This window comes from Protomyctophum parallelum (assembly GCF_964188405.1).
Source record: "Protomyctophum parallelum genome assembly, chromosome: 8".
NCBI classification, from domain to species: domain Eukaryota; kingdom Metazoa; phylum Chordata; class Actinopteri; order Myctophiformes; family Myctophidae; genus Protomyctophum; species Protomyctophum parallelum.
In genome coordinates, this window is record NC_139703.1 from 3405912 (window position 1) to 3423716 (window position 17805).

The 17805-nt window shown below is 41.7% G+C and overlaps 1 protein-coding gene across 1 annotated transcript; it reads right to left on the minus strand.

The window, feature by feature from the left end:
- Positions 1-598: 598 nt before the first annotated feature.
- alpl (alkaline phosphatase, biomineralization associated) lies at positions 599-16035 on the minus strand. The gene is made up of 12 exons (XM_083772150.1): positions 15931-16035; positions 12422-12590; positions 10869-10988; positions 8963-9078; positions 6961-7135; positions 5810-5985; positions 5363-5503; positions 5100-5169; positions 4732-4866; positions 3754-3945; positions 2560-2679; positions 599-1240 (listed from the first exon to the last, which is right to left on the minus strand). Exons 2-12 carry the CDS (start codon positions 12495-12497, stop codon positions 966-968), a joined length of 1596 nt encoding a protein of 531 aa, XP_083628276.1. The 5' UTR covers positions 12498-12590; positions 15931-16035; the 3' UTR covers positions 599-965.
- Positions 16036-17805: the final 1770 nt, after the last annotated feature.

Genomic DNA, 17805 nt, shown 5'->3' on the forward strand with positions numbered 1-17805 from the left:
CGAGTGGCGCGATACGAGCTTGTAGGTCTGCTATTTTTGAAAAAAATCAAAGAACGACTGACATTTTTAGAATCTGATCTCAGGTCAGAATGGGTTGATCAGACCAGTGTGTGTCCAGCGGAAACCTCGTTATGAATCTGATCTCAGGTCAGAATGGGTTAAACAACCCTGCTGACAGGCACCCTGAGCGGCCTATAGATTGCCTCATTGTCCTCCCAGCCCGGGTTCCCTAACACAATAGCACTCGCATGGCCACCCAGTGAAGTCAGAGGCGCTGCAGAGTATCCAAAACCTCTAGTCCAGCGCTTCCCCCACCATTTCTGGATCAGGGCCCACTTGGAAAATCTCAAAAGCGTTCGTGGTCCACCCATCTGAACACTTATATATTAATGTTATATTATCATTCAAATCACATGTGTTTTGACAATTATTTCTGGGCCAACTTGTAATATCCTCACAGATTGGGAATTGCACAGTGGTGGTCAGTGAGTAATTTAACTCCATAAAACGAAATCATGTTTTTAAATATCAGCCGCTACTTTTTGTAGTTAGAATTTCATGAATATTTTTGTAGTTAGAATTCCATGAATATTTATCTTTACAAAACATAATATTAAATGTAATACAAAACATTATACAGAACGTATTGTACCATTAATGCTAAAAATGTGACAGTGGTCCCGTGGTCAAAGCCGTTGAGTAACACGAACGCACACACACACACACACACACACACGCGCACACACACACACACACACACACACACGCACACACACACACACACACACACACACACACACACACACACACACACACACACACACACACACACACACACACACACACACACACACACACAGAGAGAGAGAGAGTACATGAGAGTACATTTAACTGGTTAAACGTATGTGGAGCTACTTTTACTAGGACATTAAAAGTGGGATCATGGGTTTTGGAGGGGGGTGGGGTCAGCACAGAAGTTGGACCACTCTGATAAAAAGTACTAGGCCCAGGCTGGGTAACGCTGGGCTTAATCTGCTATTGTCGCCGTCTGTCTTAAGACAATGGTCTCTGTTCATGCCGATGCAGCCTGCATATGCCATGACATGGGGGATATAGTTTTGCTCGTGGACCCCGTGTAGCAGGTGAGCCATGGGTCCTTTGGAGAAAATGGCCACGTCCTCTCCTCCGTGAGTTTCCATACGCAGAGGTACTGCTGCCTGGGCCTGGTAGTTCTTTTCATCTGTCAACCACATATAGGAAAATAAACATTGTAGTAAGTATAGATAAGACCACTTGAGTTTGTGTAGTTAACGTTGCAACTCCATGTAACTCCACAGGTGGACAAATCAAAAATAATTGCTCCATTGATTAGAAATTGATCATTCTAAATGTACGATGTAAGTCAATGAGGACATTGACTTACATTGTATGCTGAAACAATGAATCTCTCAAACTCACTCTTTTAGCACATAAATGATCACAAAGTCAGACAATAGAGCATCACCACACACAGTACTTTGTTTTTTGTTTTGTTTTTTAAATACAAATGTTAACTTCTTGTTGATTTTAATACTATTTGAAGATCTGGATCCGGATCCAGTCCAGGTTTTCTTCCTAATACAAAATGGCAAAATCAAGTTGAGCTGTTTACATCATACAATGTAAGTCAATCTGGTGTGTGTATGTGTTGGTTGCTTTCTTCTCTGTTGGTTGTTTTCTCGTGGTCGTTTGCATTTTGTTTGTTCTCTTTGTGTGGGAGAGCTTGATTGATCCGTTTGTATGGTTTGGGTTTTGGTTCTGTTTTTTTTATTTAACACACATTGTTTAGATCCTGCTCATACTTGGATAGGGGTATGACGGCTCTGTGTTTCTCGAGAGTAGGCAAGCTTTCCTGAGATTCCTTGCGAAGCATATAGAGGAAGCTTGGCAAACGTCTGCGCGCATCACAGAAGGGGGGCGTTCGGCAGGCCAATCAGAGGCAATGTAGCCTCTGAGACGGCAGGCGTTAACGTTTGATTTCTCATGCCAATTGGATTGAATTGATAAGTCCCGGAAAAGACGCGCTGTGATTGGCCAGTAGTCACTTGAGTGGGGGCGAGACGTGCGTCGACACAAGCGTGCCTTCTGCACTTCCGTTCTGCAAGAGTTTGATGCAACTGGGAGCAAAATTAACTTTAAAGGCTTTTCACATTGTTAATTGTAGCAATTGTGTTGGTCTTGCTGTCTGGCGGTTACTATTCTATAGGCTTGTTAGTTTTTATTATGAAGCTGCTAAATGAGGGGATCTGTTGCTTTTGTGTTTAATGCAGACTTTTATTGCAAGTTTCTCTGGGTTATATTGAAGCCTATTATTTACAGTAGCTGGATATTTTTCAGGTCTGTTGTGTTGCCTGTGACTTTTATACGCCATAGTGTTGTATGGGTAATGTAAGTGAATAGAAAATCTCTCACTCTTTCTCACCTACTTGCTGAGTAGACTACCTAGTCCTAGACATTAAAGTGGGCGGGTTCTTGTGGTTAATATGAAACAGAATCTGGACAGTTCCAGAGTTCACTTACGGTAGTCAACAGTGGAAACATTCTCCCTGACACCGTTGACCATTTTGAAACCTGGTCCATTCCCATATACGATGGCCGTGAAGGGCTTCTGATCCACATCACTCATCATGGGGGCCAGACCTGCGAATACAGAAAGCATTATGTATTCCACCTAAACAAATTCTGAAGTCAAAATAAATTAATACAGACAGTAGACACCTACAGTATACGTTGACGTTCTTATACCTTATAACTCCTTGGTGTCATTTTAGTTGTCGCTATACATCACTGTTGTCGGGCAGAAACGTCTTATTTCCATATTATAACTTTTTGTGTTTTGTCGTGAATGAATGTCATAATACTACAGTGTCACAAAATCATCAAAAGTAGCAGATGTTTTGAGCTTGTAGATCTGCTACTTTTACTATTTTTGACAGTTTTGGACATATAACTTGATGATTATGTTTTTCATAAATATGTAGGTAGGATTTAGAAGGCGTTTTTAGAAAGCAGCCTCAGGTCTAAACGGGTTAATAAAAAGTGCACATCATAATGCAGTGCACATCATGATAATACTACATCATACAGGGCCTGAATTTTGACATTGGGATTGTGGGAATTGCGCATCATATAATTGAGTTCTGAAAATGTATAATGCAGGAAATTCCGGCACACATTTACAGCAATGTCAATAATAAAAATCAGCCAATACAAATGCAGGAGTGAAATGGATGACCGCAGGCCTATCACGCACTCAGCAGCACTCCCCTCTCTCTTGGAGCAGTTTGCCAAAACCCATTAATAAATACCAGACCAATACTGGTGCAAACATCTCCAGCCTACACGTCTTTGTTTCCACTCCTACAAAACTCTCCATTTCCCCCCTTCCCCCGTCGTCCACACTGTTTTTGTCTGCCTGGTTCATATTATCATTATTATGAACTTTGTGTATAAGGAGTCCTGTACAGGACGTACACGTCACGTACAGTAGTAGACTTGTACTGTCGCCAGAGAAATGCTTTGACCTCTTATTATACTGTAGCGGCAGCCTATCAAATATTCCCATACTCTACTATACAGTATCTGTCTATCTCGTCCGCTGCTCTCTCTCTCACACACGCACGCACGCACAGGCACACGTACGTCACGTGTGTGTTGGAGCATAGCAACAATGCTATACTTCACAAAATGAATTTCAGGCCCAGTATTACATACCAAATATAGTGTTTCCTCTGGGCGTGTAGCCTCCAAAGCTGAAGACGTGGGAGTGATCCGCAGTTATGACAGTCAGGGTGTCATGTTGACTGGTCAGGAATCCCGCTCGGCCGATGGCCCGGTCCATCTCCACAGCCTCATGCAGCGCCTGCTTGGCCTTGCCCTCATGGTGTCCATGGTCAATACGACCTCCTGTGCAGAGATGTCAGATTAGCTTCCTTCCTTCCCATAAACGGATGAGACATTTAAGTCACAGCAACCTCGGCAAAGCATCCTCAGTATGCAAACTTTAACCCTGACTTGTGCTTAGCCGCATGAGAGTGTCCTGTGTCAAAAATAGGCACTCAACAACAAGTCACGATTAATCTGAATCAGGCTTTACATTAACGTGACATGAAGGAACTCATTACCTTGCAAACATTGTAACCATGGCTCCTATCTAACTGCCCCTGCTGGCCCTGTTTCATATAGCGATATTATCGATGTACTGATAACACCGGTATGCTCTAATTAATTGTAATTTACAGATATTTACAGCATTCCACAAAATGAGTATGGACATTAGTACCAACAACTCATAGGTTCAGCACAAAAAAGGTGATAATGACTCATGTTATTATACGATAAAAGGCTTACACTAATGATTTAAGCTGAGTTTATCTGCATCATTTCAGATATTATTCTCATCATTGTCATGATCATACTGGGCCAAATGTACTGCTTTTTACAGAAACCATTTGCTTTTAATGACCAAAACCCTTCTTGTTCCAAACATAACGGGATGTGAGCATGCCTATACGTTGTATGCATGTATGTCTGCATATTTTATCTGGATAAGGAAAAATACTTGTTAACCCTCTACCCTCCAGGATTCATTGATAAATGGTGTGCTGTAAACGTTTCTGGATTTCTGGAGTAGTGGAATGTCTCTCCTTTAACATTGCACTGTCCAATTTCACCTTGAATGAGCCAACTCACCCTCCACAAGCAGGTAGAATCCTTTGGGGTTTTTTCTGAGGATCTTAATGGCCACTTCCACCATCTCTGTCAGGGAAGGATCTGTCTCTCTATTCCTGTCCAGCTCATACGGCAGATCCCCGGGTTCAAACAGACCTGAGATAACACAGTAGCACAGTTCATATAGAAATAAGATATTACAATAACAGGAAGAAAAATAAATCTTAACAGCACTTCCTTTAACCTATGACCACAGAAATAGCACATCCGCAAGCTGTGTTGTGAGCTTATAGATAAGCTAGTTTCCAGAATTTCTTTTCAATTATTTATTTTTCAGACTGGGCTGAAATGAGATGTTCATAATGACGTGAGACAGACTGGAACCTCACCCAACAAGTAATCCACGGTATTAGGATTCACTGAGTACAGCTCCCTCTGGTTCCAAATGTAACGGCCGTTCTGTTAAGTAAAAAACAAAAAACAGGGGTGAGGGCGAGTGGGAAACATGTTATAGGTATAGGGTGTGACCGTGTCTAAATTAACATGCCAGTCACGGTCCTGTCCGTGAATATGTGAATTTAATGGTAGATTAAAAAGAGGGAAGCAGAACTTGTTGGAGCGGAGTAAAGATGGGAGTTGAAAGATAACTCACCTTTTCTTTAGTCCTGTCAATCCACTCCTGAACCAAGTTTCTTCCATCCTTCCTGGTCCCGCTGTGTTTTTGTTCTCCAGGGTATTCCACGTCTGATGTGTTTTTTGGAAACATGTACTTCCTCCCTCCACCCATAATTACCTAGACATCCACATATAATAGCTGCAATGAATAAGCTTCAATTTCAGTCAGAAGGTGTGTGCTATTGGTGTTGTGGAGCTGTGTTTTATAAATGACAACCAACAAATCCAAATTATTATACCTTTTAATAATGGGCTAGTTATTCACAGTAGAACAAAACTACTCAAAACACTGTTTGTTTTGGCCCTACGGCTTTCCTCAGCGAGATGACGGCGTGTAACAACAGACATTTAACTCAAACACAGCTATTGACTGTATAATTGAACAAAGACAAAAACAAAGCACAAAATTAAAGTCCTAGCTCACATCAATGTTGGGAATGTTTTCAAAGAGTTGCCTGGCGATGTCCTTGCAGCCTGCCTGTAGTGCCTCTGGCGGCATCTCGTTATCAGAAAACCAGTCCCTGTCCACACAGTGGGCATACGCAGCACTAGGGGTGGCATGGTTCACACGGGTTGTCGTCACTATTCCCACAGACTTGCCTGTAGAAAACAAACACGTTTCTGAATGATGCGTTGAACAGAAAGTCAAATACAGATATTAAAGCAAAGACACCGGTGTCTTCGATGTGCCATTCACTTTAAGCAAGCATCACAGGCACAGTCAAAGCTGAGCAGTAGGTGAACTGTATCATGAAGCCCTTTACGAAAGAGCACCATTTGTTTGCTTTCCCCAGCCTTGAAACAAGTGAAACGGCATGGAAGACAAAATACGCACAACAGATGAGTAAGGATTTACAAATATAAAAATATTATTATCAATTATTGCACCTATACAAACAACCAGATTGACCGAGTCAGACAAGGGACTATAAAGATGGTAACCACTGCCTCCCTGCTTGGCACTCAGAATCAAGGGTTCGATTGGAGTTCCTGTGATATACTAGCGTAATTTCCAGGGGGTATACTGTACTTCTTGCACACCAAGCTGCATCACAAGACTACGGAAATGGGCTCCTGATGTTGGTTCCCAAGGTTACTTCAACCAACATAATGTCACATGACATGCTGTGAGCTGTAGCTCTGCCATTTTCTCCAAATGTTCACCTATTTTTGCCAAATGTTTGCTTATTATGACATGCCCAGAATAGGGATGTTAGGGTTTGAATGGGATGTGGTTAAAGTCCGAAGACAAATTAGAGGTTTTGTGACTTGGGATACTGTAGCTTTCATCTGACTTGATTTACATGAATTTGATTGGAGTGTTACTAGACCATAGTACCGGTATGTGGTTCTGTGTGTACTCGAGTAGTTCTCTGCATTTAGCCTTGAACTTGGAAATGGAGTGTCTTGTTTCAACAAATGTTTGCCAAATTCCATACCAGTTGTTGCTGCATGACAGGATTTAGAGCTTTTTGTTTCGACTCCGCCCACACTGACACATACACAAAACACACACAGGCCCTTTGAATAAAAATGAAAAAGCATCAATTGAATGGCATCATCCGAGATTCTTACCTGCTTCCTTGGCCCATCGGAGTATGGAGGTGACCTCGTTTCCTGCCGTCGTGTTACACTGGGAGCGAACGGCAGCTGCGTTCACGCCCACTGTACCCTCGTTGGCCTTGACCCCACAGAGATATGCTGTTGCCGTGCCGGCGCTGTCTGCCACTTGTGCATCTGTGTTGTAAGTCTGCAGAGACAGCAGGCCAGTTATGTGAGTAAGTAGCATTAAGAATTTAAATAATCTCAGACTGATACTGTTGAATTGGAAGCAAGCACAGGTTCCGACTCACACTACACTTATGAAAGATGTTATGCACTATTTGCAATTGGAAAAGATAAAGTTTTAATTGAGAGGGAGTTAAGACAGATTTCACAAGACTTAGCAACCCTTCATTGACTATTTCAATAAGTGCACGCTAACCCCTCCTACACAATAGATAACATAATCAAAAATTGGAAAGGAAAAAACAAAAAGGAACAGAGTGTTTTTTCTTTACTTTTTTTTCATTTAAAAAAAAATCAGTTGATATACCCCTCTAAGAGGGCACAACAACTTGTTGGGAAAGTTTGAGAGCAAGAGTGTCTGTCCTGTTGTCTTAGTTTTGTTTGTCTGTTACCATCTGTCACTGTTCGTTTAACAGTTTTTTGTTTTTTTGTCTTGTTTATCGCATTTATATACCTTTATTTGTATTGTACATTTACACTACCTGTCACTATTATGTCATTATATGACTTACTTACTCATTTATCTGTCAATGATATTCTGAAGTTATGTCAAATACAAAATGTCTAATAAAAACAGTATTAAATAAAAATCAATAATCTCTGTCTCCATTTATATTTCGTTGTGCGCTGTGTCACGCACTGAAGATGTAGCCAATCGACATTAGCGGACATTCAAAGTTTAAATACTGTTCGGGTATGAGTGCAACATGACTGCTGTGTGATGATGTGAGCTGACTGTTGACATAATAAGGATGTCAACAATCCGTCCATCTTCAACTGCTTATCCAGAGTCAGGTCATGGTCAGGGTTACAGTTCCAGCAAAGAGTTCCAGACTTCCCTTTCCTGGGCCACATTAGCCACTTAATCTTGGGGGATCATGAGGCGTTCCAAGGCCATCAGCCCATCTGGTCCTTGGGTCTGCCCCATGGTTTCCTCCCAGTGGTACGCACCAGGAAGCATCCATACTAGATGCCTGAACCACCTTAACTGGCTCCTTTACACATGAAGGAGCAGTGGCTCTATTCAGAGTCTCTCCCTATGCCTTAAGGGAGATGCCAGCCACCCGTCAGAGAAAACTAATTTCGGCCGCTTGTGACAAAGATTGGTTGGTATATGATCGAGAGCTTTGCTTTGTGGCTCAGCTCTCTTTTCGTCACAACAGTGCGGTGCAGCAACTGCGATACCGCTCCTGCTGCTGCGATTCTCTGGCTGATCTCTTGCTAAATCCTCCCCTCACTATGTCAACAATCATTCTAATAATATACAATGTCAAAACATGCTGAATTACATGTACTTGTAGTCAAGTTATGATTATGAATAGAGCCATAAATACACAATCTGTGCACTGACTGAGGCATTAACACTGTAAGTCAACTATTGCACCATAACTTTATTTAATATGCCCTAAAACGCTGTAACATAATGCACTTTCTATATGACATGACCGAGTGTATAACCTTGTTTTACGGTCATCCGGACCCATGGAAGCTATTAACCCATTCTGAACTGAGATCAGATTCTAAAAATGTCTATTACATCCTGACAGTTTCATTATTAACCCATTCTGACCTGAGATCAGATTCTAAAAGTGTCTTCGATTTTTCAAAAATAGCAGACCTACAAGCTCGTATCGCGCCACTCGGTGGCGCGATATGAGCTTGTAGATCTGCTATTTTTTAAATAGCTAAAGCATAACATGATGCCAACACCAAAATGGGTGCCCGTTCAGAATGGGTTAACAAGCAGTGGCAGATCAATATGAAGCGATGATATAATAGAGAGTCAGACCTTGGCCAGAGCCACAAAGGGGAACTTGTCCATCTCTAGCTGGGTCTCCTCCCCACTGTGTCCGCTCAGCTGCCCCTTCAGTATTCGTGCGGCAGTCACCGTGGAAACGCCCATTCCTGAGCAACAAAAGCAGGCCGTCTATTAGAGAAACCAGCGGATCCATCCATTTTCCCCTCGGGGTGCAGAGAAAAAGAGCATAGCCTGTCTCCTACAGTACATTAACTGTGTGTGTGTGTGTGTGTGTGTGTGTGTGTGTGGCATTCATTCTCAGTGTGTTGCTGCGTTCACTGCATACTATTATGATGACCCCTTCTCTCATTTTGGAATGTGCTAGCTTTTTAAAGCACAAACTCATGACATGTCATGGTATATTGTGATTATATCACAGCTAAGGCGTGTGTTTGTTCTCATACAAAGTGGATGATATTGGGTTCACGTTGGGACGAATAAAGCCCCTTAGCCTGTAACATAATAAAACAAACTATGACAAAGTCATGAGCTACTGCTTAATTCCACTCCATGTAAAAAAGAAAACTTTGAACTTGGTGCCCACTTTCTCAGAATTAACATCATACAATATTAATCAGGCTAAAGATTGCATTACTGTGTGCTAAAGTTGTTTTTGTATTCTTATTTCCAATGTATTCTTCTGATATGTTTTTATTACAATTAATTTAACACGTTACAAAACTGGCAGTAGTGGAAGGGAAGTTGGATTGGCCAAATCATTCCATGGATGGACAATGCAGTGTGTCAAATGTTTTATGCAATCTGGCTACCCAGCCTAACCCAGGTTCCACGCTTCATTCGAATCATCACACTTTTACATTGTGCTATGTCATATTATGATGTACCATCCTATCTCTGTTGATATAGATATAAAACAGATACAGTACATTGTTGATATTGAGCTCATGTTGTGTACATACTACATGTACATTGCAATCAACTAAAACATACAAAAACAAGAGATAAATACAGATAAACCTCGTGTGCAAAGTGTTTTGACAGGAGCAATGGAGCATACAATACTATGGATGTTTGCCAAGCCTTACTAATGCAGCTTCACACAGTGGATGGATACACAGGTCCTTCATAGTAATTAAGGTAATTGTGACTGTGTAACTCCAAACAGTGTTCTATTAAATTGTCCATAGCCTATTCTTTAACTACCAACCCAGTACTATGACATAGATGTAGACTATTGCTCATTGTGTGACAGAGCCACTTTCCATGATCTCAGTGACTTTTTTTTGTTTGCATGCTATTATCATAATGGCAATCATAGGGAACGCACTTAAACAAGCATGATTCCCTACTGTTCCCCGGTAATTACTTGCCATTTGCCAATGACAAATGAGCGTCATACATTTTGCTCTTCTCTACTGTACCATGCATTGCGTAGCTGTGCAACCCTATCATGTGTTACTGAACCTGAGAGGACATAACACATACGCTGTAGACATTACACATGCAGCAGAAAGAGTAGAAGGAGTCCCAAATCCCAAATGGATGATAAATTATAATTTGTGACTGAGTAACCTGACAAACAGAAGCCCAGTAATGTATAGGAATAACAGCTGTTATTTTTCCCCTCATTGCTCGCATACCTCATTTTAAACATGTTATTCACCCTCACTCAGGATTACATTGATCCATAACCTAGCTCTGGCTGAATGGAGATTCTTGGCTGACTGAATAGTGCATACTTAATCTCATCAGTCACAAATGACAAAGGGGTAAATTGTGGAATCCACATTAACAATGCTGGCTTTCAGTGAGGAGCTCTTGCCCACTTCATCAAAATACAGCTGAAAATGGATTTAAGTGGATTTAAGAATTGCTGACGGTAATTTTATCACTGTGTCACAAGGGTCAGTACTGAAAGACTTGTGTTATAGCTTACCATCTCCGAGGAAGAGGATGAGGTTCTTTGCTTTGTTCTTATTTAGGTTCTGAAGTTGTAGAGCATTCTTCAGAGTCCGCTGGGCCCATGCATTCCAGAACTTGGGATCTTTCTCTTGATCTGTATTTCATATCAAAGGGAGATAACCAGGGTATTATGGGCTCCATTTTCGTCACCGCTAAACCCCTTATTCCTAAACTTCTTTAATTTTTTCATTTTTTTTACTATTTTGCAAAACATTTTTGAATAGTTAAAATGGCCAGTCTACAAGCTCACAACGTGTCAATGTAGATTGGCTAGTTGAACTAGATCAAAAATGTTTTTCAAAATAGTAAAAAAGGCAAAGAAGTTTAGGGATAAGGGGTTTAGCGGTGACAAAAATGGAGCCCTAGGTGTGTGGAGATTCAATTTAATTATTATTTCACCCTGGAGTTTAAATATGAACTACTCCTATCCAACCCTTGTGCTATACATTAACTTTTTCATCCAACTAGAGTCTAACCGATGTTAGAGAGGGATGCTAGATTCAAAGTGATAAAGAAATGGGACAAATTGGCTGCACAATTGCCAATACTGAAAAATATGATATGATATAGTACATTATTGTCAGTTCACACTGAAATTTGTCTTATAAGTCAAATAATGGCTGATATATCAGCCAAACCGATATATTGGTCAGGCTCTATTGTCAACAAACAATGTGTGATGCAGCAACACAGGATAACTTTACCATTAGGAGTACATTGGGTATCGATGGCATCACGCTATGACAGCTCTTTGAACCAAAGTCACTCTGACATCTACTGACATCTACCAACATAAGCTTCTTACTGGCAACAATATCACATGAGCCTCCACCGGTCTACACTGCGTTTATCACGTTACGATAAGATGGGGCCTTAATCTGCTCATGAAGAGAAACCAGTCCATCACAAACTAAGAATCCACAGTGTCAGTCTTTGTTCAAGTCCACTGGTTGTCACAAACCCTGTGTTTGTTTCTTCAAAGCTGATGACATTTTGATTTAAGGATAAGTATGTTATTTATAGAGATGCCAGGATTGAAGTCTACTTGTAATCCAAGTTACTTTGTAGCGGTAATTGTTTTCTTGGCAACCCATTGGTTGACTAGGGTTCATGGCACTAATTACTCTGGCCTTGCATTCTGTTAGTTGCTCTGGATAAGAGCGTCTGGCAATGGCATTAAGATCCTGCAATCGTGACTGGCACCATCAATTTGATAACAAGAGCTAAATGAAATGTGTGTGTGTGTGTGTGTGTGTGTGTGTGTGTGTGTGTGTGTGTGTGTGTGTGTGTAAAAAAAAAATCAAATAAAAGAAACAATATATATATTTGGCACTCAGCATCAAGGGTTGGATTGAGTATAAGCCCCTGCGACATTCTAGCATCATGCCCAGGGGGTGTGCTTGCACATCATTGCTGGGGGGTGTATTTGTAGATCAAGCCGCCTCACGGCACGCTAAGAGGAAATTAGGTCAGCCCTAATGTCTAGATAACATCAAGGTTTGCAGTGTATGTATGAATGAGACTTACCAGGGAACTTTGGCTTCCCTTGGGCTGCAACTGACATGAGCGAGAAGCAAATGATGAGCAGGGCTGTCGCCTTCATGTTGTCTCTCTTTATGACTGAGGTGTGATCCCAGACTATTGAAACATGCCACTTTGAAGAGCTAATTTAGCTCTGTCTACTGTCGTCTCGCACCTGCAAAAGGAAAGCGACAACACATTAGTAATCAAGTCTGTCACCTGAGTGACGCTCAGTCACTCACTCATGTATTCTTACAGTTTATTTACTCAAGGATGGCACACTTGTTTCTCTTATTTGCAAAAACTACAGGTATAGTTTCAAACATTCTGCAGTTTTCGTGGAGGACTGCCCCAAAGATAGTTACTGAATTACACTAAAGCTAACAGTTGGATGCTTTTAATGCCTTGCCAAAAGAAACATTGAACATAATGTACAATGTTTGAAGTCGTGAAAGAAGAGATATTCCGGTGCACTGGGCCTGCATGACAACCATGTCTCATTCACTTCAGTTAACATCTTGTGCACGTCTGCTGGGCTTGCAGCAGGAGGAACAAAAGAGAAAGTTGGTCAAGTTCAGTGGAGACCTCGCTGTGAATATAAGCAGTCACAACAGAGGCCCCTATGGGTCCTGGCCGGTCCAGCTTTCATCTATAATTATCTACACACCCCGTGTACACAGTAAAACCGGCAGTGATCATTCAACTCTTAAAGTGTAAAAATTGGCCCATAAGGGTGCAATTTCACACCCCGGGTTTAGCTGTGTGTTTATAGTCAAGGTCGCTTTAATGGGATTGAGAACCATATCACTGAGAGGTTTAATGGCCATATAAAGCCGATTAACACTACATGATTGACTGGGCACCTCTACCATTAAAACGTTTATTTTCACCACAAACTTCACTTCAGGAACACTCCATGATGGGTTTTTTTGCATGGCAAAATTACACAGCAAAATCCTGAGATTGAATTACATTTCGCAAGCATATCAATTGACCCTCACTGTTTATACCCTGGCTTTGAATAACAGGACAGTTCTCCGCTGTCCAGCACAATGCTGACCAACAATTCAAATGGCAATTATTTTTCACAGAATAAATTATTACGATGTGAATCGTGATAAAGGAAATCATAGCTTCATAATTTGCTAAATTAATAATATAGAAAATAGGAGGGAATTGGTGCTATACTTAAAATATGCTTACTGTAGAGTGAATAGCCTACATGGAAAGAAATTATGTTAAACTTGATTTTCAGACCTGGTCAGAATTGTTGATCTTAACACCTGGATTTTTTTTTAATTCAAGACAATGTTGAATGTTTACATGGACCTCAATGTACTGCTGTACTTTTAAACTGTCAATAAACTATTCAATCAATCGATTCAAACCCTGTTATCCTGCATGGGAATGAAACAAAACATCACAACCACAGGAACAATAGCATGATATCAGACAGAGCGTTGCTACATTCACCCCCATTTGACCTACCCCCCCATGGCTGAACGTGCTATGAATCATGGCATCAAGGTAACCCACCACCTAGATTTTAACCCAGGTCTCCATGCACGGAAAACCAAACATCTACTTAGTACTGGTAGCCTACCACTCAATCATGCAAAGTGAATTTTCACTTTAGCCAAGGCAGATATTAGTCTTCTGGTTTATCATGGTAAAAAAACATATATATATCTGGAATAATCAGCTCATCAACAAAACAACAACACGTTACACATCACTGTGCCAAATGTCTTCACTAAGTTGTTCAGAAACAGACCAGCCACTCACCAAGCCAGAGGAAAACCTGAGCACGTATGGTAGGCTAATCCATACAAATGTAAACTTTGGTAGTGTTCTTCATTCAGCCTGCAACACCAACAGAGTGAGCCTGCATAGAAATCCGCATCATAAATGCATAGGTCCACCTAGAGGCAGCGCACCGTCCATTCTGCAGCTGAAGAAGCAGCAGTGCCAGGCCAGAAAACAAGTTGGTCACCAGTGCCGCCACATTAGGTTCAATGTTCATAGTAGTAATAAGATATGTCCAGGTTTATAAAAGTCAAACTTATAGAGTGGAGAGAGCTTTCCTTTCCAGGGAATCCACGGACTGTATAGTGCCACAGCAGCCTGCTCTGTGCCACGGCTCAGAAAGAAGTGTGTGTGTGAAGATACGGTAGCTCAGACTGCAGTTGTGTGTCAGTGGCACAATAGCAGATTATGTATTTATAATAATATAAGCAGTGCAGGGCACATGGAGGCGACTGATTAAGAAAGCTCAAACCCAAGATGGCATATTTGATCCATTTCATTGTGTATATAGGCTAAACGGAGCCGTTTAGCCTATACACAAAGTAGGCTAAAGCTGAAAAATGGATTTGTGACAGCTGAGGGACTGCTCCATGCGCAGACTGCAGAAACCAGCACTGGTATTGCAGCCCTACTATGGTTCTCAAAGTGGTGTTCCAGGGGTCCTTGAGGAGGTTCCAGTGGGTCCCCAATCAAGGAAGAGTTATAACAACATAACCCTATGTTATACTTTGGCTTGAAAACTATATTTTCAAATGGGGGTCTAATAACATACACAATCAATCAATTTGGCAGTCGAGCTCAGCTCCTTGACATTGACTCCCTGACTCTGTTCAGTTTAGGAGCTCCAAAATGCTATGCATACTCTATTGTCTAACGCAGTGGTTGGTTTATACAGGGTATTTGCACATTGACAATCAAAGGACTTTTAAGGCCTTTTTAATGGTAATAGCTACCTGGAGGGGGGGGGGGGGGTGTAATAAGACCATGCATCAAAAGAAAGCTATAGGCTACTATACATTGTCAGACATTGGCTTGTCAATTGTCAGGGTGAGTGGGGGGGGGTCCCCAGTTAAAATATGATTATTTTGGGGGGTCTCGGCCTGAACAGGTTGAGAACTACTGGCACTGCTCTGAAGGGCAATTATGTCGGACACTCGGACTGATCCAACATGTATAATTGCATATTAGGCTCCTTATGAGAAGCATGCACGAATCTGGTTTGGTTTATAAGTTATAACTAATTAATTAAAAAAAAACAATTTACTTTATTTCTTTGACATTTACAATATAGCCTATGAATTATCGATCTATATTGTATTTATCTCGTCATTTAATTTAGGCTCTCAATGGCGAAACCGGCGAGGACTCGTTTATTTTTATTTTCCAGACCACAGAACAGGTCTGGGATAATTGGATTCCTTGTCCTGTGGGCTAGTAGACTAGTAGCCTATTAGTCCTCGTGAAAAGGAATATTTTCTTCATTCTAGGAAATTCATTGGATTAAATAATTAACTTGATCTTGATCTTGATCTTCATAATTGCGTTTGCTCAAGGATAAACGCGTGTTTCCAAGTCGGGGTGCTCACACGGAGTGCAACCACTAACCAGTGAATGTTTCAGCCAACGTTGGTGACTATAGTCTAGACTCGTCCCAAGTAACCGGTAGATTAGATTTAGATGTGTAAAAGTGTATGGTTATTTGTACTTACTTCACGCGGGATTCTGCAGCAACAAGTAGGCTATCGTACTTTCTCCGCGGTAGCTCACACAAGGGTCCAACTTGGCTCTGCGCTCCTGCAGGGGGTTGAGAATAGCGGTCTGTGTCCCACAATGATGAGGAGCCGCCCTTTAAATACTGATGCCATGCTGGGAATGTGATGATGACAATATGTGGATCATGAGCACCCCCTGTCTGTCGACTGCGGCCATTACGTCAATGTTACGGCGGGAATGGTACCCCCTCTGGTGACTGGTGACCTGCATCGATCGTGACCTTGGTACATAGAAGTTGATCTATTGAAGATTCTGACAAAGTACATAATTTTTGTTTTGATTGTATTGCTGTATTGTTGTATTGTTCTTTCTGCTTTGGCAATGTAAACGTATGTTTTCTCATGCCAATAAAGCCCTTTGAATTGAATTGAATTGAATTGACTGGTGGTAGGCTACGCAGTGACAGTAACCATAGGCGGATCTAGAAATGTATGTAATGTACCGTATCATGATGGTTCAGGACTTTTGGGGTTATTTTATTAACACAAATGAATAAGCCGCACGCACGCACACACACACACACACACACACACACACACACACACACACACACACACACACACAAACAAACCCCATGAAAGTGAAGGCTCGTTTGAGAAATATTAAGAACAATCAAAGCATTGATGTCCATTTATTGGAAACACCCAAGTTGAGCTATTCTATCTATGATATAAAGCGCCAAACGGAAAGATAAGGAGGGACTTGGAAGCAAAAGGAATGCCCATAGCAGATGTACCCTAGATGTACCCATCATAGGGATGGAGGCAGTGGAATTAATAGTCCTAATTGGCGGAGACCAATATTGGAAAATGGTCACAGGAAAAATGGAGAGACTGAATGAAGGACTATAGTAACTAGTTGCACTGGAAAGTGCTTGTGACTGCAACTTGTTCCTGTTCGCAGATGACTCAGCACTGCTGGTCTCGGACAGGAACAAACTGCAGGTTGAAAAGACCCTCAGCTCTGAACTCCGTAGAATCTGCACCTGGCTCGCTGATAACAAACTATCCTTACACCTGGGAAAAACTGAATCCATCCTCTTCGGATCAAATAGTAATCTCAGCAAGGCAGATGGCTTCTTGGTTAGAGTGGGTGACAATATTATCACACGAAAAGATCAAATTACCTACCTAGGTTCCATCCTGGAGGCCAATCTTTCCGGTGATAAAATGGCCACCAACGTAATCAAAAAAGTCAATCAAAGAACAAGATTCCTTTACAGGATCTCCTCACTGGTCAGCAAAAACACCTTGAAGACCTTAACAGGAGCCCTCGTACAAGGTTTCTTTGACTATGCATCCACCTCTTGGTACCACAGCACCTCAAAGGCCCTTAAAACAAGGCTCCAGACCTCCCAAAACAAACTGGTCAGGCTCCTACTTGGCCTCACCCCCCGAACCCACCTCACCCCTGCCCACTTTGACAGGCTGGGATGGCTTAGGGTCGACGACAGAGTACAGCATCTTGCAATGGGTCTGGTCCACAAGATTCGATACACCACCAAGATACCCATGTACCTGTCTAAATACTTCCTTAATGTAAACGAAGTCCACACCCACAACACCAGAGGGAGTGCAACAAACCATGTACAACCCAGATTCGGCACAAACAAGGGACTAAATTATTTTCGCTCCTATGCCACCAAAATGTGGAACGCCCTACCAACAGTCATTAAGACATGTGAATCCCTTGACTCCTTCAAAACCGCTCTCAAAGGGCACCTACGGATGGCTGCAATTCGAAACTGGCCTCTGTAAAATCTGAATGCCCCCCCCCCCCCCGCCCCATTTCCCCTCACTGTATATGTATCT